The sequence below is a fragment of the Boleophthalmus pectinirostris genome, unplaced genomic scaffold (genome assembly GCF_026225935.1).
Source record: "Boleophthalmus pectinirostris isolate CB_2022bp ecotype Guang Dong unplaced genomic scaffold, ASM2622593v1 HiC_scaffold_7, whole genome shotgun sequence".
Classification (NCBI taxonomy): domain Eukaryota; kingdom Metazoa; phylum Chordata; class Actinopteri; order Gobiiformes; family Gobiidae; genus Boleophthalmus; species Boleophthalmus pectinirostris.
This window is the reverse complement of record NW_026571473.1, coordinates 39,795,188-39,818,646: the sequence shown is the minus strand read 5'-3', so window position 1 is coordinate 39,818,646 and position 23,459 is coordinate 39,795,188. Positions and strand designations below refer to the sequence as shown.

The 23,459-nt window shown below is 41.4% G+C and overlaps 2 protein-coding genes across 5 annotated transcripts in view; one reads left to right on the top strand and one right to left on the bottom strand.

The window, feature by feature from the left end:
* Positions 1-23,459, top strand: part of LOC110168541 (zinc finger and SCAN domain-containing protein 2-like) — a 126,925-nt gene that overhangs the window by 2,118 nt on the left and 101,348 nt on the right. Inside the window, exon 2 of one of the 3 annotated variants that reach the window (XR_008633588.1) lies at positions 3,678-4,881. Coding sequence is in view for 2 of the 3 variants with exons in the window: in XM_055165190.1 (XP_055021165.1) it covers positions 7,827-8,644 (818 nt within the window). In the remaining variant the exon portion in view is untranslated. Of the gene's footprint in view, positions 1-3,677; positions 7,728-7,826; positions 8,674-23,459 lie in introns of those variants that run through there. The other 2 variants (XM_055165190.1, XM_055165191.1) reach the window with 2 other exon arrangements.
* Positions 13,464-23,433, bottom strand: LOC110168540 (zinc finger protein 888-like). Of its 2 annotated transcripts, none has more exons than XM_055165163.1 (2): positions 23,149-23,433; positions 13,464-19,278 (listed from the first exon to the last, which is right to left on the bottom strand). In XM_055165163.1, the coding sequence occupies exons 1-2, from the start codon at positions 23,363-23,365 to the stop codon at positions 18,107-18,109; spliced, it is 1,389 nt and encodes a 462-aa protein (XP_055021138.1). In that variant the 5' UTR covers positions 23,366-23,433; the 3' UTR covers positions 13,464-18,106. The 2 variants fall into 2 exon arrangements, with proteins under 2 accessions (XP_055021138.1, XP_055021137.1); XM_055165162.1 differs by lacking the exon at positions 13,464-19,278 and adding an exon at positions 19,296-21,572.

The window sequence follows — 23,459 nt, the reverse complement described above, 5'->3', positions numbered from 1 at the left end:
TTTATAACGAGGTATAACATGCCCACGTGAAATATCGGCCCCTATCAGCAAGCATATCGGCCGATAGCCGATATGCCTAAAGTCGCCCATATCAGCCGATAATATCGGCCAACCGATATATCGGTCGGGCTCTAGTCTAAACTAAGACTAAACCAGGACTGTCACATTTTTTTTAATAATCCGATCCTCGCTAACAGTTAAGAGAAACATAAATTGTTTTAAATTTAAATAAATTTGTTTTTTTGTTTTTTTTGCCAAACTACAGAAAATTTACAAAAAATTTATTTATACCAACCATCCAAACCTCAGTGTGTCCCGTTTTTTTATTTTGATCATCTGGTTATTTTAAACAGTTAAAGTCGCTGCTGTAAAACGTCATAAACAAACGTCAGAGCTGCACCTGTGTCTCTGTCCCACAGATTTATACAAAAACACTGATTTGTCCCACAGTTTTATACAAGAAATGTCCCAGTGTCTCTATTTTTGACCAAACTTGATCCTGCAGCAGTAAAGAGAAACATAAACTGACTTTTGTTTTGGTAAAATACAGAAAATCTGCTTAAAAATTACAAAATATAAAGAAAATGTGACGATACTGACTCATGTTAACGCAAAGTGCAGAACAATTTTCCTTAATTTCTCACTTGTTTCACAATTTTATTATCACCAACCTCCACAAACCAGAAATGTCACAGTTTTTATTTTGAAAATCTGGTCCCTCAAACCCCGTTACACCGACACCAGACGAGTGCGGCAGATTTTCACTGTTTTTATCTTGTAATTTTAATTAAATTTAACACATTTTGTCACATTTGCTTCTGTATTACACAAAATGGACTAAACCAGGACTAAACCAGGAATGAACCAGGACTAAACCAGGACTACGTCAGCTCTAAACCAGGACTAAACCAGGTCTAAACCAGGACTGAACCAGGACTGAACCAGGACTGAACCAGGACTGAACCAGGACTAAACCAGGACTAAACCAGGACTATCAAATTTTAAAAAAATAATCTGATCCCTGCCACAGTAAATAGAGACATAAACTGTCATTTATTTTGATAAAATACAAAAAATCTGCTTAAAAACACAAAGAAAATGTGACTAAACTGACTCATGTTCGGGCCGAGTGCAGAACAGTTTTTCTTTAATTTCTCACTCGAGTCACAGTTTTATTATCACCAACCTCCACAAACCAGAAATGTCCCAGTTTTTATTTTGAAAATCTGGTCCCTCAAACCCCGTTACACCGACACCAGACGAGTGTTCATGTGCCGCAGATTTTCACTGTTTTTATCTTGTAATTTTAATTAAATTTAACACATTTTGTCCCTTTTGCTTCTGAATTTTGCAAAACTGACTCTTGTCAGCTTTAAGTCGTGTTCTAATGTTGTTCCCTCCTCAAAAACAAACCTGGAGTTGTGTTTTTTGTGTTTGAGTAACTCTTTATTATTCGTCTGTCTACATCTCCAAAGCTCCAGACGGTCTGCTCCACCTTGTGATGTCATCAAGTGGTAGTTTTCAAGTGAACGTTTTGAGCTGCTTTTCCCTTTAGTTCATTCGAGATCGAAAGACAGAAATTCCACTTTGGCTGAAATGATCCAAACGATTCTAGTGAAGGTGTGTGGAGTTTAAAAACACAGCGGAGCGCTTCCTGTATCACCACTCGATGACATCACGAGGTGGAACAGAAGAGCTCGTGGTAAAAGTGCAGGTTTGTGTGTTCCGTTTGTTCTTTTGAATTTCAATAAAACATGTTAAGAGTTGTATTTTTGGTTTTTGACGTGTTTTTGACCAATAAAATACTGTGAGTACTGCGGAACATTCCAGGTAAAACGATATGTCTCCATGGAAACAAGCACACGGCGACGCTATCACCACGAAAGTTACACAGCGCGGCTTTAAACGTTGATTAGAAGGAAACACGCTGAAGAAAAAAAAAATGCATCGTGCGACTCCGTCAAACGCTTTTCTCCATGGAGATGTTGTTGCTTTTTTGTCTGGAATGTTCCGCAGTGTGGCATTAAAACTTTCTATCTTCACGGAGACCAAACCAGGTCCGAGGTACAGGTCAGATCTGTGGAGAGGCGACCCCGCTCACAGTCAGAACGTCTGTTTTTCTAGGGATTTTTGAGCTCTAAAACCACTTGTGATGGAATAAATGTAAAGTAGAGCTGTTTAATAAAGTCACACTGCGGAACATTCCAGGCAGAGCGATGACGTATCCATAGAAACAAGCAGGTGACGGACCCTCAACCCGAAAAGTTACACAGTGCACCTTTAATAATGCTTAAAATTTGGGCAGAAATGAGACAAAGTGACAGTTTTTCAGTTCGTTCCTCTTCCTCAAATCCTTCAAACTCTTCGTCTTCAGGGTTTGAGTTTTGGGCGATTTCGGCGTCGAGCCCGAATCCTCGAGTCATTGTCCGAGTCTCGACGCTGTTACTGAGCTGTTAAGTGATGATTCTGGCCCTGGACCTGGTTTAGACCTGGTTTAATCTGGTTTGAACCACGTTTAGACCACTTTTGGACCTGGTTTGGACATGGTTTACACCACATTTGTACCTGGTCTAGACCATGTTTAGACCATGTTTAATCCCGGTTTAATCCTGGTTTGGACCTGGTTTAGACGAAGTTTGGACTTGGTTTAGACCTTTTTTTTTAACCTGGTTTAGACCACATTTAGACCTGGTTTCTTCCAGGTTTGGACTTGGTTTGAACTGGGTTTAGACCACTTTTGGACCTGGTTTAGACCTGGTTTGGACCTGGTTTGGACCTGGTTTGGACCTGGTTTGGACCTGGTTTGGACCTGGTTCCTGAGTCCAGACGTTCTCGATCCTTCAGCAGGTCGTGGTGGAACTCGTTCAGCGTCTTTTTTGTCTTGGTGAAAGTGTTTTACTCCTCGAGGCTCCAGACTACAGGAGCCGTCAGGGCTGTGCAAAAATATTGAAATATCGATATATCGTATGGTTTCATGTGATGATAAGAGTATCGATATCGTGGGCTGCTGTATCGAAGAGTATTTTTCTGTATATTTTACTAAATTATTTTGTTCCAGTGACAGTTTTGTTGTTTGTTCAGTGGAAGGAAACAAGTTTATGTGACGCTGTTTTGACAATTAAAATGTTTGTGTTTCATTTGAACTTTAAACAAGAAGTGGTTTAACAAAAACTTTTAGTATCACAGCAAAAATGTAGGGTTTATTTTTTATTGAACTGTATTGAATAGATTTGAAATATATCGTATTGAATCGTATTGAAATGAAAATCTCACTGTGTCATATCGGGAACTTCTGAATGATCCCCAGTTGTAGTCGCCGTAATGAGCCGAGAGTCCATCAAGACGAGCCAAAGTTGTACTAAAACATTTTGACAGATTTAAACATAAAATCGGTTTGAGGTCAGTAAACACAACCAGAATTAATACATAAGGCGCACTGTCGATTTTTGAGAAAATGAAAGGATTTTAAGTGCGTTTATAGTCTGAAAAATACGGTAATTCAGAATTAAAAACCTCATGTAAACGTGGCCAGTGTCACATGAAGCTTTTGTCGTTTTAGACTCCCTCACAGCGGGAAGAGGAAGCACTTTTCCTCTTACAGCGTCTGAAAAGTGCAGGTTTATTTCAAATATTTCCCCACTGTGGGACAAATAAAGGTTTCTTGTCTTATTTTGCAGATGTGGCGGCTCCTCTCTCGTGTTCGGATCAGAGGAGCTCAGGTTTGTCGGGAGCGTCCGCGCAGAAGCAGCGCGCGGTCAAAAGCGAACGCGACGCTCCCGAAGAGACGGGGGAAAACTGCGACGACTGGACCGCGCCCTCCGCCGGACCCTCCGAGATCCGGGACCAGAAAGCGGATCCCGACGGACAGAGCGAGGAACAGAGCGACGAGCAGAGCGAAGAGCAGATGGAGGAAGAGCAGACGGCGGCTCCGGAGCCTCACCAGTGCTGCATCTGCGACCAGATGTTTGTGGATCCTCAGAGTCTGAAGCGGCACATGGACCTGCACATGGAGGAGGTGGAGCTGCTGAGCCGCACCCGAGCGGCGGCGGCGGAGGAGGAGGACGAGGAGGAGGAGGACGAGGAGGACACGTGTAAGCGGCGAGCGCCTCAGCCTCGGCCGCACGCGCTCAGCAGGACCGTGGCGTCTTTCGGCGGCTCACCGTTCAGCTGCCCGTTCTGCAAGAGGGACTTTGCCCGGAAGTCGGACCTGCAGTACCACATCCTGATCCACACGGGGGAGAAGCCCTTTTCCTGCTCCCAGTGCAACCGCAGATTCAACCGCAAGTCAAACCTGTACCGGCACTACAGGAACCACGCCAAGAAAAAAATCCTCTGAGTCCGAGTCTGGAAAAAAAAACAAAAAAAACCCCAAATGGATCTCCGTCCGTTGGTTTGGACTCATCTGTGTCTGACTTTTCTGCTCTGATTTTTGTCACAGTCTCGTCTTTTCTTTTCACTTCGTTTATGTCAAAAACTCACTCCTAAACTCGTTAAACGGGAGCTTTTCTGCTTGTTTCCATGGAGACGTCACTGCTCTGTCCGGAATGTTCTGCAGTGTGACTTTATTAAACAGCTCAACCTTAGATTTGTTCAGTTACACGTGTTTTATAACTCAAAAATACCGAGAAAAACAGACAAAAAAGACTTGGAAAAAGCAATAAACCAGGACTAAACCAAGGTCTAAACTAAGACTAAACCAGGACTTAATCAGGTCTAAAGCAGGTCTAAACCAAGGACTAAACTGAGGACTAAACTAGGTCTAAATCAGGTCTAAATCAGGACTAAACCAAGGACTAAACCAAAATTAAATCAGGTCTAAACAAGGACTAAACCAGGTCTAAACCAAGGACTAAACCAGGTCTAAACCAAGGACTAAACCAGGTCTAAACTAGGTCTAAACCAGGACTAAACCAGGACTAAACCAGGTCTAAACCAGGTCTAAACCAGGTCTAAACCAGGACTAAACCAGGACTAAACCAGGTCTAAACCAGGTCTAAACCAGGTCTAAACCAGGTCTAAACCAGGTCTAAATGAGGTCTAAACGAGGTCTAAACGAGGTCTAAATGAGGTCTAAACGAGGTCTAAACCAGGTCTAAACCAGGTCTAAACGAGGTCTAAACCAGGTCTAAACCAGGACTAAACCAGGTCTAAACCAGGACTAAACCAGGTCTAAACCAGGTCTAAACCAGGACTAAACCAGGACTAAACTTCAAAAATCCTTATAAAAACAGACCTTCTGACTGTGAGTGGAGTCGCCTCTCCACAGATCTGTCCTGTAACTCGGTCCTGGTTTGGTCTCCACGCAGATTAAAAGTTTTAAAGCACAGTTTTACTGCGGAACATTCCAGACAAAAAAGCACTAACCTCTCCATGAAGAAAAGCCTTTGACGGAGCCTCCAAAAGAAAAGTTACACATTGCAGCTTTAAATACTCGAGCTGTTGTCGATTTAAAAACCCAAACGTCTCCACAGCAGCAGGGGGCGCTCTTCTAAAACTACTATTTACTTAAAACTTCAACTAAATCACGAGTTTAATCTAAATTTTTACAGAGAAACACACACAACCCCCCCAAAAAAAACAAACAAATCTTCATCTTCCGTCTTTCTTCTTCTTCTGCCTTTGTCCCAGAGACATTTTTAATCGAATAAAACTCATTTTAATCGACTAAAAACCTACAGCCCCAAAAATCCTGGAGGAAATAGAATCCTGACTGTTTTATTTTTTGGTCAAAGTTTCACTGTGGAACTTTTCTGGCTTTTCTCCTTGTCTGTTTTGTCTTGAATATTCCTCAGTGTTGGGGCTGTGCAAAAATATTGAAATATTGAAAACTCGTATCGTTTAATTTGACGATACCGTACGGTTATCGTGGGCTGCTGTGTTTTAAGGTACATTTTACTGAATATTTTGTGTTGGAACGATATTTATGTTGATATTTTCACCGTTTTGTTGAGTAAAATCTGTGTTTTTCATGTTAACTTTGCACAAACTCAGTGGATTTTTTCGACTTTTAGTGTCGCAGCCTGGATTTATCTTTTATTTTTCACTGAATTGTATCAAATCGATTTGAAATGCAGCGTGACCCAAAAAACGTGACATCAGTTTAAAAGCAATTCTCTCGAAAACTAGCTCAATCGCCGAGTCCTTCCTCTGTACATTTTTGGTACCAAGTCCAGATTTGTTTACCAGATGGTGAAGTTTTTTCCAAATTTTGCATTGAAGGAATGAATTGAAGGAACTGAATTTTGATCACGATTTCGATTTGTGCGTCAAACGAAATCATGATCACTCCAAACTCAAAATCAACTTGAAACGATTTAAGCTTAACAGAGTTTATTTTGGGATATTTTTTTACAAATATAATTTTAGAGATTGTAGTAGAGCAGAATCTAGAGTTTATTTTGGTACATTTGTTTTTCTGTGTCTTATTTCATATTCAATGTTTATTTTATACATTTTTTGTTTTATATTTTGCATTTTGTGTCTTGAAATCTTCTGCACAAACTAAACCTAAGACTGAACGGTCGAGCGGCTCGATTACGGAAAAAAAATCATCATTACGATTATTTTGGTCAATATTGAATCACAATTATTCAAATGATTATTTTGTAGTCACACGATGCATTTATTCAACATTTCTCTCTCAAAAAACAAAACACTTTGTTATTGATAATTAACGCAAAAATGTCAAACTTTTAATAAATATCGGCAACAAATCTGAACCTTAGAGCAGATTTGTGATCTATAAAACATAAAATGAATAAAATAAAGTTTCAAGGCAGAAAAACATAAATGTGCCAAAATAAACTCTATATTCTGCTCTTCTACAATCTCTAGATTTAAACAATAAAATAAATGTATGTATTTATATAAAAAATATCCCAAAATAAGCTTTCGGGAGCACAGGTCCTCACTTTCACCGGCTCGTAAATCCTTTCAACTTGATGATATGAGTTTGAAAATCATTTGACACACAAATCGAAATCGCACAGACTCACGAAAGAAACCTCGATACGATATGTTTTTCGATACAGTGAGCTTTCGATTCAATCCAGATTCGATACAATATAGTTCAAATCGAATTGATACGGCTCCGTGAAAAACAAACTAAATCACGGCTCTGACACTAAAAGTCCACTGAGTTTGAACAAAGTTTTTTCCTACTTATTTAGAATTTATAATTTATATTTTTTACTCTTTTTTTATTATATTTCTGGTGATGTGTGACTCCTGTGTCCAAATAATTTCCCTTGTGGATCAGTAAAATTTGTCTCAGTCGCCCATTTTACTCAAAACAGTAAAAATATCAACACAATTGTAGCTTTTAAACAAAATAATTTAGTCAAATGTACCTAAAAATACTGTGTCATCACATTTAAACGACACGATATTTCGATATTTCAAAATTTTTGCACAGCCCCAACAGAGACGAGCTGCTCCAGAAACGTTACGTTGCAAAGATTTTAATTTTTTTTAATGTTCATATGTTCTTGTATTTTAAAACTTTTTTGCAAACTGATCTTACTCTACTGATGTTGGAGATTTACACGTTTGAGATTAGTTTTATCAGAACACGCTGTTTTTACCATGTTTAATTTTAGTTTTTTCAATTCCGTAAACAGTTCTCTAAAGTTGTTTGTTCTAGATTTTTAAGATCAGAAGGAAAATCATTTGTAGAAGTGACATAAACCTGCAAAACCGAATAAATCGTACGTTTTTATCACCGCGTACGTTGTCATTGTTTAGTTTTTTTTACGCCAAAATCTGCGACTTCTTGTTCCTGATTTCACCTTTAAATAATCTGGTGGGTGTGTCCTCTACTCTTCCAGGTGTCCAGCTCCAGACACAAAGTTCGTGTCTGGACGAGGGACGGCGGGATTCTCCTCAAACGCGGGAAAACCCGGAACGCGAGACGGACGCTCCCGAAGAGTCGACGCGAACATGGAAAAGCGAAATGAACGAAGCGTCTGAAAGCGAGAAGAACGAAGACGACGACGGTGAAGAAGAAGAAGACGACGACGACTTGGAACCTTGCAGCAGTTCGGCTCAACGCGTCGAGACGGAAGCGGAAACGGATGGAGAACTTTACGCCCGATCGGAGGAAAACTTGTACGGACAGTTTAACGACGAGCGCGTTTCTGGGAACAACGACTCGACCGAAGAGAAGAAGGACAAGCTCAAGAAACACGAGTGCTACTTTTGTGAGAAGAAATTTAAAGACCGGCACAGTTTGAAGCGTCACACGGTGGTTCATACCGGAGAGAAGCCGTTCCAGTGCCCGGTCTGCGCCAAAAGTTACTCGTACAAAGAGACGCTGATGTCGCACATGGCGCTCCACGGCTGGTGCAAAAAACCCGGCGAGGAGGCGAGCGGCTCCAAGCCCAGCGTCTACACGTGCCCCATCTGCGCCAAGAGCGTGACCACGTCGTTCGCGCTGCGGTCGCATGTCCTCATCCACACCGGGGAAAAGCCGTACAGCTGCCCCGTCTGCGGCAAAACCTTCAGCCAGAAAGTTTACGTCCGGAAGCACATGAGGACGCACACCGGCGAGAGACCTTTCAGCTGTTCGGAGTGCGACATGAGGTTCAGCCGCAAGTCCAACCTGAACCGGCACCTCAAAGTCCACGCGGCGCAGAAGGGCGAATGAGGAAAAAAAAATAGATTTCGACTTCTATTTCCAACTTTTCAATAGTTATTTTCTTCATTATTTGTCTCCAAAACCAAAATAAAAAAACAAATAATGTTTCGTTTTTTCAGTTTCCAATTTTGTGTTTAAATGAAAAATGGAAAAAAAAAAAAAACGGATAATGGACTGAACCAGGACTAAACCAGGTCTGGGACCAGACTGGAGCCAGACCAGGACTGAGACCAGGACCAGATCAGGACTGAAAATGGGTTAGTCTTGTTTTAGTCCTGGTTTAGTCCTGGTTCAGTCATGGTTTAGTCTTGGTTCAGTCCTGGTTTAGTCTTGGTTTAGTCCTGGTTTAGTCCTGGTTTAGTCTTGGTTCAGTCTTGGTTTAGTCCTGGTTTAGTTCTGGTTAAGTCCTGGTTTAGTTCTGGTTCAGTCCTGGTTCAGTCCTGGTTTAGTCCTGGTTTAGTCCTGGTTTAGTCCTGGTTTAGTCTGGTTTAGTCCTGATTTAGTCCTGGTTTAGTCCTGGTTTAGTCTTGGTTTAGTCCTGATTTAGTCCTGGTTTAGTCTTGGTTTAGTCCTGGTTTAGTCGTTGGTTTAGTCCTGGTTTAGTCCTGGTTTAGTCCTGGTTCAGTCCTGGTTTAGTCCTGGTTTAGTCCTGGTTTAGTCCTGGTTTAGTCCTGGTTTAGTCCTGGTTTAGTCCTGGTTCAGTCCTGGTTCAGTCCTGGTTTAGTCCTGGTTTAGTCCTGGTTTAGTCTGTAGCAGCAAAACCAGACAGAAAGTTTACGTCTGGAAGCACATGAGGACGCACACCGGCGAGAGACCTTTCAGCTGTTCGGAGTGCGACATGAGGTTCAGCCGCAAGTCCAACCTGAACCGTTACCTCAAAGTCCACGCGGCGCAGAAGGGCGAATGAGAACCCTTCATGTCTCAAAAACTTTTCAGAAACTGGACTGAAAATGTGTTGAGTTTCGTAGTTTTGAAAAAGAAAAACAATAAAATGAGAAAACAGTTTATTTTGTTTTTCTGTTTTATTGTCAACCAAAAAAACTGATTTCGACTTTTATTTCCAACATTTTATTTAAAGTTCAATCAAAAAACTGTCTCTGTGCCTATTTCAGTTTTGATATTTTTATTCTCTGGTTTATTTGAAGTTTTGCTGCTGAAAGACGAACCTCGGTGAAAAATCGTTGCAGTTTCGTGGACAAACATGTTTCTTCTTTTATAGCGACGTGTTTATTTTCGTGTCTTTAGGCTCCAGACTGAACGTGGCCTAATCTGTGTGTCGTTCGTTCATTTGTTTTTCAAAATAAAACCAAAAACAAACAAAAATAAGATAACGGAAAAAAAACTACGATTTTCTTCATTATTTGTCTCCAAAACCAAAATTAAAAAAACAGATAATGATTTGTTTTTTCAGTTTTCGATTTTGTGTTTAAATGAAAAATGGAAAAAATTGATAACGAACTGAGACCAGGACTTAGATTGGGACCAGACCAGGATCAGACCAGGACTGAAAATGGGTTAGTCCTGGTTTAGTCCTGGTTTAGTCCTGGTTCTGTCTTGGTTTAGTCCTGGTTTAGATCTGGTTTAGTCCTGGTTTAGTCCTGGTTCTGTCTTGGTTTAGTCCTGGTTTAGATCTGGTTTAGTCTTGATTTAGTCTTGTTTTAGTCCTGGTTTAGATCTGGCTTAGTCCTGGTTTAGTCTTGATTTAGTCTTGGTTTAGTCCTGGTTTAGTCTTGTTTTAGTCCTGGTTTAGACCTGGTTCAGTCTTGGTTTAGTCCTGGTTTAGTCCTGGTTTAGTCCTGGTTTAGACCTGGTTCAGTCTTGGTTTAGTCCTGGTTTAGACCTGGTTCAGTCTTGGTTTAGTCCTGGTTTAGACCTGGTTCAGTCTTGGTTTAGTCCTGGTTTAGATCTGGTTTAGTCCTGGTTTAGTCTTGTTTTAGTCCTGGTTTAGTCCTGGTTTAGACCTGGTTCAGTCTTGGTTTAGTCCTGGTTTAGATCTGGTTTAATCCTGGTTTAATCCTGGTTCAGTCCGTTATCCGTTTTTTTTTTCTTCCATTTTTCATTTAAACACAAAATCAAAAAACTGAAAAAATGAATCATTATCTGTTTTTTCATTTTGGTTTTGGAGACAAATAATGAAGAATTATATATTTTTTCTTATTATTTTTGGTTTTATTTTGAAAAACAAATAAACGAACAACACACAGATTCAGCCTGAAGTTTCCAGATCAGATTTTTTGTCCCTTTGCTCCTGTTTCTGATCTTTTAACGACAAAATGAACGACACAAATCAGATTTTTTTTTCGTCAAACGTGACCCTGGAAACTTGAATATTTTGTCCTAAAACCCAAACAGATCTGAACTTTTGACACGCGTCTTCAGTCTGAACTTTTAAAAACTCCGTCCAGAATCACTGCAGAGACTTTTAACACTTTTAAACTTCAATCTGTAAAAGTTTCAGTGTCTCATGTTTCTTTTCTGTTTCATGTTGTGAGTTTTGCTGCTGAAGGACAAATCTCGGTGAAAAATCGTTGCAGTTTCGTGGACAAACATGTTTCTTCTTTTATAGCGACGTGTTTATTTTCGTGCCTTTAGGCTCCAGACTGAACGTGGCCTAATCTGTGTGTCGTTCGTTCATTTGTTTTTCAAAATAAAACCAAAAATAAGAAAAGGAAAAAACAGATGATTCGTTTTTTTCTTTTTTTTCCAGTTTTCGATTTTGTGTTTAAATGAAAAATGGAAAAAAAAAAAAACAGATACCGGACTGAACCAGGTCCAGAACCAGACCGGGACCAGACCAGGACTAAGTCTAGGACCAGACCGGGACTGAAAATGGGTTAGTCCTGTTTTAGTCTTGTTTTACTCCTGGTTTAGTCCTGGTTCAGTCTTGTTTTAGTCCTGTTTTAGACCTGGTTCAGTCCGTTATCCTTTTTTTCCATTTTTCATTTAAACACAAAATCAAAAAACTGAAAAACTGAATAGTTTTCTGTTTTTTTTTTTCATTTTGGTTTTGGAGACAAATAATGAAGAAAACAGATTTTTTTTTTTTTTTTTTTAATTTTCTTATTTTTGGTTTTATTTTGAAAAATGAATAAACAAACGACACAGATTCAGCCTGAAGTTTCCAAATCTGATTTTTCTTTTCCCCTTTGCTCCTGTTTCTGATCTTTTTTTGACGTCTGAGCGACACAGATCTGATTTTTGTTTTTCCAAACATGACCCTGGAAACCTTGAATATTTGCTCCTAAAACCCAAACAGATCTGAACTTTTGACACACAACGTCCTTCACGACTTTTAAAAACTCCGTCCAGAGAATTTAACAGGATCATTGCAGAAAGTTTTAACACTTTTAATCTTTAATGTGTAAAAGTTTGAGTCTCTTGTTTCTTTTCTGTTTCATGTTGTGACCGACGTGTGACTCTTTCTGTTTCTGTTTGTGATGTTTTTTATTCTGTCTTTTCGTCGTCTTTGCAAATGAGAAGTTGTTCTGAACTGACTTACCTGGTGAAATATTGAAGAAATAAAATAAAATAAAAATCAAACTCCAGCCTCGTTAAATGGTTAAATCAGAGTTTGTGTTGGAGTAAAGAGCAGAAGATCACGACGCTCGTCTGGTTTTGTTTATTTCACGTCTGTAAAAAAACAAAAGGCCAAAGTTTAATGTTTCTGTTTTCAAAAGTGACGTTTACGTGAAACAAAAAGGAAACAGAACTTCACAATCTGAGTGTCGTTCGTTTGTTTTTCAAAATAAAAGAATAAGAAAATGAAAAAAAAACAAAAAACAATTTTCTTCATTATTTGTCTCCAAAACCAAAATAAAAGAAAAACAGATAAAGATTAATTTTTTCAGTTTTCGATTTGGTGTTTAAATGAAAAATGGAAAAAAAACTGATAAAGGCCTAAACCAGGATTAAAACAGGACTAAACCAGGACTAAACCAGGTCTAAACCAGGTCTAAAACAGGACTAAAACAGGACTAAAACAGGTCCGGGACCAGACCGTAACCAGACAGGGACTGAGACCAGGACTTAGACCAGGGCCGAGACCGGGACCAGACCAGGACTGGGACCGAGACCGGAACTGAGACTAGGACTGGGGCTGGGACCAGACCAGGACCAGTTAAGAACTGAGACCAGGGCCAGACCGGGTCCAGACCGTGACTGAGACTGGGACCGAAAACGGAACCAGACCAGAACCGAGACTAGAACTGAGACCAGAACTGAAAACGATTTAGTCCTGGTCTGGTCCTGGTTCAATTCGTTAGTCCTGGTTTAGTCCTGTTTTAGTCCGTTATCCATTTTTTTCCATTTTTCATTTAAACACAAAATTGAAAAACTGAAAAAATCAAATCATTATCTGTTTTTTCATTTTGGTTTTGGAGACAAATAATGAAGAAAACTGTTTTTTTGGTTGTTTTTTTTTTTCGTGTTTTTTTCTTATTATTTTTGGTTTTATTTTGAAAAACAAACGAACGACACTCAGATTGTTCATGATGAAACCCTCTGCATCTGAGCTCAGTCGGACGAGCGTTTCGAGATTTACACGTGAAACAAAAACACACACAGATCTTTCTTTGCTTTAACAGATGAAGTTTGTGAAGATTTTGGTGAAGTTTATAATTTTACGTCCTGATTGGAGCAAATTTAGTCTCTGAATTTTGGAGTTTATTGTTGATGATGTTTTTGTTTGTCAGCTGAGAGATTCTGTTTTACAATTTCTTGTATTTTTGGACTTTTTTTCCCCCCACAAATCTTGATAAAAATTGACCACAGTAACTCACCGAAACCACCGACCGAGCGAGGAATGAGAGAAACATAAAAACCCGTCAGGTGCGCTTTAAATTTAGGTTTAATTGAACAGAAATCGATTTTAAAAAATAGTAAACATCAGTAATAAATCTTTTTAACATCTGTGCCTCCTGCACTTCGTCCAGTTCAACTCAAATAAAAAAAAATAAAAAAAAAACATCTTGTCGAGAATGAAATGAAATTCTGAACAATCCCAAACGTAAAACACCTGTGTGAAGTCGACACATCAAACTCAAACGACACAAAAATTACATAAATCGTTTGTGCTGTTTTAGTTTTGGAGATATTAATGATTTTTTTACAGGTCAAACTGGGATCAGCAGCTCCAGAAAACTTCAAAATAAAATAAAATGACACAAAATGGAGTCAATCGTCAATCGTGCTGCAAAAAGTTCTGTTTGTGCGATTATTAAGATTTTAATGTGTTACAGACGCGGAGCAGAGTTATAGAATAGTTTAGATCAGGAGTGTTAAAAACTCATTTTGTTCCAGGCGTCGTGTCCAACCGACTTTGTTCCCAAAGTGTCCGGATCAGAAAACTCATGTCGTATAAACCCCAAAAATAACAATAAGTTCAAATATTTGTGCAGAGAAACACAAATCTATTACACAAATCGGTAACACTTTATAATAACTACACCTTATTTAGCCTTAATAAAGCATGAACAAAGACTTAATTAATAATGAACAAAGACTTAATTAATAATGATTCACACTTAGTAACTACTTTATTACTACCTTAATTAGCACTTGCACTTAATTTGCCTGTGCTGTAAATAGTTACTCATAATTATTTCATACTTAATTACTCATGAACTAACCATTTGAGCATTTATTAATCATTAATAAACTATGAGAATGATTTACTAATAACACAATACAATGCAATGATCATTCATGCAGCTGTTATCTGTTAGTTAAGTCTTTTTGAGAGTTTTTCTAAAGTGAAGAATAATTATCCTTTATTAAACATTTACTAAGTGTGAATCATTATTAATTAAGTCTTTGTTCATGCTTTATTAAGGCTAAATAAGGTGTAGTTATTATAAAGTGTTACCCAGAAATCTTTTTTAATTGATGATCTCTTTCTTTTACAAAATATTATAATATTATGAACAACCTGAAACTTCAAGAAAAATACAATTTCAACACAAAGTTTGAACATGAACTTGTCTGTAAACAGGAATAAGTTCATTTTTGTTGTAAAATCCTGCACTCGGCTCCACTTTTCTCATGTTGGACATTTTTCTGATGAGGGTGTCACGGTCAACAGTCAAAACGATCGTCCTTTAAGAGCGTTTGGAAAGAGACAAGTCTTCATTTGTGCTGCTCTGGTGGGAGGGGCCACGTACAGAGACGCTGGAGACGCTGCTGTGATAAACACCACAGAAAATTAACAACATTTTAATAGAAAATATCATTCAAATATTTTAGTAGAAAATCAGCCCTGGTTTAGACGACCAAATCAAAACTTGTACGAACTTGGAGCACTTCAAAACAGCTATTAACAAAACACAGACTTTTCTTTAACGTGAACTTTTATTTTGAAACGATCATAAACGGTGAATTTTGTTCTTTCTTTATCATTGTTATTAGTTTGTACGACCATAAACAACAACAAAAATATTCTTCATTCTCTGGTTTATTTTGTACGATCATCAACGGAAAAAACTGCATCTTTAAAGAAATTAAGAACTAATAAAAAAAAAAAAAGTGATTGTGTTTTAGGTCTGAGTGATGATTTTAAAAAGTCTAACACTGTAGAAGCTTTAAAAAAAAAAAAAAAGAAGAAGATTTTGACCTCTGGAATGAATGATTTACGCTTTTCATTTTGTCTCTTATATTTAATTTTCTATCGTTGTTTAAAGAGTTTTGGTGTTAGACGAACTTTTTACTTCAGCCTGAACTCTTTCGGTCAGGATCCATGGAACTGGAGTCTGTGTTTTGTTTTTTGCAGCTCTACAAAACAAAACAAGTCAAAACTAAAAAATAAACTACAACTACTACGACATGAACAGTTTTATTTTGGGTCGATGACGTCGTCCAGCTCCTCAAAATGTGAAACGGCCTCAAAACGGCAGAAAATTAAATCAAATGTTTGTGTTTCGTTTGTGTTGTTTTGTATGACAGTTTTTTTCATTTGTGTGAGTTTGTTTCTAAAATTCTTCATTATTATTTTTGTGTAAACGATGTCAGGTCATTTCTGCTCAACGGACGACGGCGACTTTAACAAAACTCCACAAAACTAAAGAAGAGAAACGACGGAAATAAAATATGAAGTCACTACAGACGGATCCAGACTTTTCCACAGACTCAGGTCGTTTCTCTTCATGAATTTTGTGAAGTTTTCTTAAAGTTGCTGTTGTCAGGTCTGTGTGTGAACTAGGGACGGGCATTCGATGAAATGTTCTTAATCGATCGTCGGAAGAATTAACGATCGATTATCGATCAATCATGAACGTTTTTATATTAAAATGATCATCATTATTATTACTATCTGCACTAATCTGCATCAATAAATTCAACTTTACCACATATAAACATAACGACTCTAGATCCACATCAGCTGTTTGACATTATAATGTGTTTAATTCAGTTTTGTTCAAATCTCACAGAAACAAAACTTAAAACCACATCACTAATTTACATAAACTAAGTGAAGATAAAACTCCAGCTCTTGTGTCGCTGATGTGGTTCAACTTGTGTTGGATTAAAAGACATGACTCAGGTGAATACAGGTCAGTGTGACCAGATTTGTGTTTGTCAAAACCAGGACAGCGTACGGGGGGAGGGGGGCGGGGCCTCGTCATCCACATTGAGCGACTCTCACCTGGAAAAACTTTTTCCCACTGGACACAGAAACATATGTGCTGCTTTATCCACTGTGCACATGGACTCACACTTGTCCCAACGCAACGGAAAGTGTGGAATTTCTTCTACAAATCCTGGTTAAATCCACATTTGTGCTTCGGTTCGTTACAGACTGACCCACTGTTTGTGTCTCGCTCCTTCTGATGCAGAGACACATGTACACACCTGTTTGGTCACGACACACAAACATACATTCAGTTTGTCCATTAAAATCAACGTAATCGATGAAATTCTTAATGATCAATTATCGATTAATCATGCCCGTCCCTAGTGTGCACCAGTCATTATTTTGAATTTCAATTGAGAACGAAAAACAATAAAATCTGAAAAAGTTTAATTTTTCCATTTTAGTGTAAAAAAACAAAAAAAAAACCCAAAACAGATTTCAACTTTTATTTCCAATATTTAATTTAAAGTTTATTTCAAATCACACCAATTAAAAAAACAGTTTTGGTGCCTGTTTTGACGTTGATATTTTATTCTTTCTGGTTTATTTATCCAGAGAGTTTTGCTGCAGTGTCGACCATGGATCTATAATAAAAAATATTTTTATTCTAGTTCTATTTATTCACCTGAACAAAGTTTATCATCTCGTCGTTATCGCTTCTTGTTTCTCATCATGGATCAACAATAACAACAGTGACTTTCTAAGACGTGAAAATAAAAATAAAAACACGTCGCCATAAAAGAAAACGACGTGTTTGTCACAAAACTGCAATGATTTTTTCAGGTGAGTTCTGACTTTCAATAAACTTTAAATTAAATACTGGAAATCGAGGTGGAAATATGTTTAACACAAAAACAGAAAAATGAAATAAAAAACTTTTCACATTTTCACACGTTTTCACATTTTATTGCTTTTCATTCTTAATTGAAAAAAAAAAAAAAAAAACGAAGCTGAGCAGAAATGACCTCATAGAAATTCCGCAAAAATAATAATGAATCATTTTTAGAAACAAACTCACAAATGAAAACTGTCACAGCACAAACCAAATACGAAAGTTCGATTTAATTTTCTGCCGTTTTGAGGCCGTTTCACATTTTGAGGAGCTGGACGTCGTCGTTGGCCTAAAAATAAAACTGTTCAGATCTGAAGAAACAAAAATCACACAAATTAAACTTTTACAGCACAAACGAAACACAAACGATTGACTCCATTTTGTGTCATTTTAGAGCATTTTGAAGTTTCCTGGGAGCTTCTGATTCCAATTTGATCTAAAAAAGAATCGTTAATATCTCCAAAACACAAACGACAGACATAGTTTTTGTGTAGTTTGTGCTTTTGAAGAGAAATTATCTGAGACTGTGGAAAAATCTGAATTATTAAATAAAATACGAATCAAAAGCGACTTACTAAAGACTGACACCGACTTTTCCACTGCCTAAAATTAATCATTTTAGAAATAAACTCGCACAAATGAAACACAAACGTTTGGTTTAATTTTCTGCTGTTTTGGGGCTGGACGACGTCGTTGCTCCAAAATAAAACTGAGAATATCTGAAGAAACAGAATCACACAAATTAAACTTTTTGCAGCACAAATGAAGCAACGACTGACTCAATTTTGTGTCGTTTTCGAACATTTCGAAGTTTCCTGGAGGCGGCTGATTCTAATTTGACCTAAAAAAGAATTGTTAGTATCTTTCAAAACTGAAGCAGCACAAACGAAAGACAGTTTTTGTGTATTTTGCTTTTGATGGAGGCGACTTCACCGAGGAAACATTCACTGCTCCGTTCAAACAAACTCCTTCACATTCACCCCAGATGCAAAAGTTCTTCGAGCGCAAACTGCGACTAAACGCCTCCGTCGGGTTTCTGCGTCTCTTTTTTGTGAATCTTCTCGTGTCGGGTGAGGTGCCGCCGCGTTAAAAAGTTGGCGTTACAGACCGAACACACGAAAGGTCTCTCCGCGGTGTGAACACTCGTGTGCCGCTCCAGGTCCGCGCCCGAGAAGAACCGCGCGCCGCACTCCGAGCACCCGAAAGGTCTGTCCGCCGAGTGGATCCTCATGTGGGAGCGTAGGTTGTCTTTGCGGATGAAGGTCTTGGAGCAGACCGAGCAGCTGAACTGTTTGTCTCTGGTGTGGAGGACCATGTGGAGCTTCAGGTGCTGCTTCAGGGTGAACTGTTTGTTACAGACGGGACAGCTGAAAGCCTTCTCCCCCGTGTGCACCAAAATGTGTCTCCTCAGGTTCTCCATTCGCCCGAAGACTTTGTCACAGATGGGACACTGGTAAACCGTGGTCTGTCCTCGCTCTTTGCTTTCGTTCAGCGCCTGGTTGAGTAAAAAGCTGAGCCGCTCGAGTGTCCCGCCGTCGCCCTCGTCCTGCTGAGCTGAACTGCTGCAGGGTCCCTCCATCACCCGAGGCCAGTCTTCGTCGTTCTCAGAGTCGGAGAGCTGCTCCATGAGTTTGTCGTCGTCTGCTCCTCTCCACTCGTCTTCCTCCGCTCCTTCTCCTCCTCCTCTGTCCTCTCCGCTCGCCTCGCTCGCCTTCTGGTGCCGGATTATTGTGTCCACGGAATCGAGATGCGTGACGATGTGAGATTTGAGATTGCTTTTCTGAATAAACCTCTTTTCGCAAACGGGACAGCTGAAAGGTTTCTCCCCCGTGTGGAGCAGCATGTGTCTCTTCAGCTCCTGTTTCCTCCCAAGTTTCTTCTGACAGATCGGACACTCGTGCTTCCGTTTCCCTTCGCCGTCACATTTGGCGTTGGTCCTCGTGGTTCTGGGCGTTTCCGCGGACACGTCGTGGACCCGGTTGCATTCGTCGGTTTCTTCGTCCGAGTGGAGGAGCTGCGCTGAGCCGCCGGCGCGGGGTTCGCCGACCCGAGGCTCCCAGTCCGGGCTCCAGTCCTCGGGTTCTTCCGGTTCCTCTGGGAGCTGCGTCTGCGGCGGGACGAGGCTCCGGGCGTCGGGCGGGTCCGGACTGCGGTCGGGCTCCGGCTTCTCCGTCTTTATGTGGACGTCTGGAAAAGAGCAACAGATACTGACTTTCTCCTCCACACTGTTCACATGTTTCATCATTCAGGCTCCTCGTGATTGAAGTTATTTTATATTTATAAAAAAATTATAGTTCTGCCCCTGCCCCTGCACCTGTCTCACACAATCTGAGCTGTGCAAGTAAAGACTCATGAAGTAAATCTCCAGATGTTTTAACACAAACACGACGTCAAACCCTTCTCTCTCTCTCTTTTCTCTTTGGTTTTATTGAGTATATTTTTTTATATTTTCTTTATTTTCTTTAAGCTGTTGTATCCTGCACACTCACACTTACAAAATAAAAACAATTTGGTCATAAAATTGATTTTATTTATCTTTAAACAAATGTTCTAAAATTCCACATGAAGCTTTTTGGGAAAAGCCAAACGTCAGACGGTTCAAATTGATCATAAACTGAATTTATAAAGACACATTTAGTCTTTTTTAGTCTTTAGATTTAAACTTGAAACATTTGTAAATCATATTTTTTTACATTTTGCTCAATGTAAACAGACAGAATGTTTTAAACGCTCAACAATAAAAACAGATCCAGTGACTTCCTGTTCAAAAGTCCAGAGCAGTGGGCGGGGATAGGGGGAAGGGGAAAACACACATTTTCAAACCTCAAATGCAGAAAAATACAGAACAGTGAATCAGTGATACGGTTAAAACCCGTAAACGTTGTACAGTTTTAAAGTTTGTCTTATTAAAATATATCATATATATATTTTTGTCATTAGGTCAGAGTTTGTTTACAGCGCCGCTGTAGTCTTGACTTTCTTTTTTTTGTGGCTCTTTTTGTGTTTTCGGAAATAAAACGGCGACGAAAAGGTCATGTTACAAACTGAACAGCTGAAAGTCACGTCTCTGTTATGAACGACCATGTGCCGCACCAGGTTTTTCTTCAGAGTGAACCTGACGTCACACTGTGAGCAGCCGAAAGGTCGGGCTCCAGAGTGATTCTTTATGTGTCGCCCCAGATTATCTTTACGCTTGAACGTTTTGTCACAGACTGAACAGCTGAAGAGCTTCTCGTCCGTGTGGATCAGGACGTGAGACATGAGGTGCTGCTTCAGCCTGAACGACTTACTACAAACTGAACAGCTGAAAGACTTCTCTCCTGTGTGAGTTAGAATGTGACGCTCTAAATGGTGCAAACGGTGAAATGTTTTCTCACAGTGCGAGCACCTAAACTGAGATCGAATGCCTGTTTTATCGGTGACACTGCGAGTGCCTCCTCTCGCCTGCAGAGGGCGCCGTCGGCCTTTAGAGCGTTTACTTTGAGCCGCCGCAGCGGAGTCTCCTTCGGCCTCTAGAGCCTCCTGCGGGCGCCTCGTGTGGGCCTCAGAGTTGCGCTGGGGCTCGTCCGGTTCTGCTCCTCGTTCCTCTTTCCTTTCCGTTTTTCTCTCATCTTTCTTTTCCTTCATTCTTTCCTCTTTCCTCTTCCGTTTCTTCTCGTCTTTCACAGTTTGTTTTTGCTGTTCTGGACGCTCTTCTCTGGTCGACGTCGCTTTGTGCTTCCGTTTCTTTTTATTGGATTCGTTCATCTTTTCACCGTCGTTTCTGTTTGACACGGCGAGATTTTGGACGCCGTTTGCTGATTGGACGGCTGTGTTTTGGTCTTGCGTCGGAGCGCCGTGATTGGCTTCTCTCGCCGCCTCCCTCTCCGTGTGAGTGGGCTGAAGCTCCGCCTCCTCTTTGCTGGAGTCGCGCTGAAGCTCCGCCTTCTCTGTGCCAGACTCACACTGAAGCTCCTCCCCCTTTTCGCCAGAGTCAAGCTGAAGCTCCGCCCCCCTTTCACTGGAATCGCGATGAAGCTCCGCCCCCTTTTCACTGGAATCACGCTGAAGCTCCGCCCCCTTTTCACCGGAGTTGCACTGTAGCTCTACCCCCTCTTCGCGCTGAAGCTCCGCCCCCTCTTCCCGCCGAAGCCCCGCCCCCTCTTTGCTTGCATTGTGCTGAAGCTCCGCCCCCTCTTTGCTTGCATTGTGCCGAAGCTCAGCCCCCTCTTCGCACCGAAGCTCCGCCCCCTTTTCACGCTGAAGCTCCGCCTCCTCTTGGCTTGCATTGTGCCGAAGGTCCGCCCCCTCTTCGCGCCAAAGCTCCGCCCCCTCCTCGCAGAAGTCGCCGTCTTCACTTTTGACGGTGACGATTCTAACGTCATCGCTCGTCTCTGCATCTTCTTCGGTTTTCACGGTGACGATTCTAACGTCGGGACTGGTCTCTGCCTCGTCTTTAAGCTCCGCCTGCTCGCCGCCGCGCTCCGTTTGAATCTGCACGTCTAAAACAAATTAAAGACACGATTTAACGAGGAGCCATGACACTTCTGTGGCCTAATAACTGTGACACAACAGAGCAGGAAACACGACCGGATCGACGACCTCGGACAAATATTTAGAGTTTATGTTCGTGTTTGTGTCGTAAACGTGGAGAAACGAGAAACGATTAATCTCTCACGACCAGCTCCAGATCGACAGTCGTAGGTCGGAGGAAAATCAAACCTGTTTGAGTCCCGTCGCGTCTCGTGACGGTTTCGATCTGTTGAAGTCGTTCAGTGTGAAAACATGAATCATGAGCTGTGAACTTTTAAACCCTGAGATTTGGTCGAACAGTTTGAGCTGAGGTCGAGTGAAACGGTTGAAAATATCTCAGTGAACGTCCGGCGTAAGACCAAACTCAACCTGATCCAACAGTCACACGAGTGAGAAATCGGCTCAAAACTAAAATAGTACTTTAAAGATGCACTACGGAACTTTTCTGTTGGGGGTCACTGGTCTGTCTCCATGGCTACGATATGTTCCACACTGTGGCTTTAGAACAGAAAACCAAACTCAGAGACGACAGACTGACACGATGCACACGTAAAAAAACGTGTTAAAGATCAGAGTCTCGTGCTCCCGCGTGCGCGTGTGAACGTGAAACTTTAAATGATTCAAAAAGACGAAAGTTGAAGCAGAAACACGTGCGGCCTCCACTTCATCTGAAACACGAGACACTTCACAACAGCACGAGTCTAAAACCCGAGTGTTCCTCAAAGTGTTTCACAGAGTGACCCGAGTCAGACCCGGAGACCCGGAGACCCGGAGACCCGGCCCAGAGCCTCTATCCCCGGACACACAGGCTCTGTGTCCCCGGACACACAGGCTCTGTGTCCCCGGACACACAGGCTCTGTGTCCCCGGACACACAGGCTCTGTGTCCCCGGACACACAGGCTCTGTGTCCCCGGACACACAGGCTCTGTGTCCCCGGACACACAGGCTCTGTGTCCCCGGACACACAGGCTCTGTGTCCCCGGACACACAGGCTCTGTGTCCCCGGACACACAGGCTCTGTGTCCCCGGACAGAGCCTCTGTGTCCCTGGGCTGAGGCTCTGTCCCCGGGCAGAGCCTCTTTGTCCCCGGGCAGAGCCTCTGTGTCCCCGGGCAGAGCCTCTGTGTCCCCGGGCAGAGCCTCTGTGTCCCTGGGCTGAGGCTCTGTCCCCGGGCAGAGCCTCCGTGTCCCCGGACACACAGGCTGTGCCCGGACACACAGGCTCTGTGTGCCCGGACACACAGCCTCTGTGTGCCCGGACACACAGCCTCTGTGTCCCCGGGCAGAGCCTCTGTGTCCCCGGGCAGAGCCTCTTTGTCCCCGGGCAGAGCCTCCGTGTCCCCGGACACACAGGCTCTGTGTCCCCGGGCTGAGGCCTGGAGCACAGACTCGGTCTGTGGCTCGAGTTTGTCTCGTTTGTTTTTGTGTTTAAACATCATATTTCGGGGCTTTTGTCGTCAGGAAACGAGCTTTTTATAAATGAGAAGCTCAGATACCATATATATTTATATATACAACAAATGTTTGAACAGTGGAAGTTCTCACCCTCCGTCCGGTGGAGTCGGACCTGAGGCCGCAGAGTCGGGTCCAGGAGCTCCGGGTTCCTCTGGTTCTTCTGGTTCCTTTGGTTCTCCTCTCTGGAGCGGCGCAGTTCTTCTTCATACTCCGCTATGATCGTCTCCAGCAGAGCACAGATCTCGTCCGCGGCCGCAGAGAGTCTGTCGGACACCAGAGCTCTGAGTCTGCGCCTCTTCTCACACATTTTACACCCGCGGCTTTAGCTTTAGCTCGGAGCTAACCGGAGCTAACGGGGCGCGTGAGCCTCTGCGCACAAAGCCGCGCGTAAACGTTTACGT

What these genes read in the sequence shown, in the direction of transcription:
- LOC110168540 (XM_055165162.1), bottom strand. Translation starts at nt 23,365, where the DNA reads ATGTGTGAGAAGAGGCGCAGACTCAGAGCTCTGGTGTCCGACAGACTC. An exon ending in CCGACTCCACCGGACGGAGG is followed by an intron (nt 21,573 to 23,148) that starts GTGAGAACTTCC and finishes AATTTGTTTTAG; the next exon opens with ACGTGCAGATTCAAACGGAG.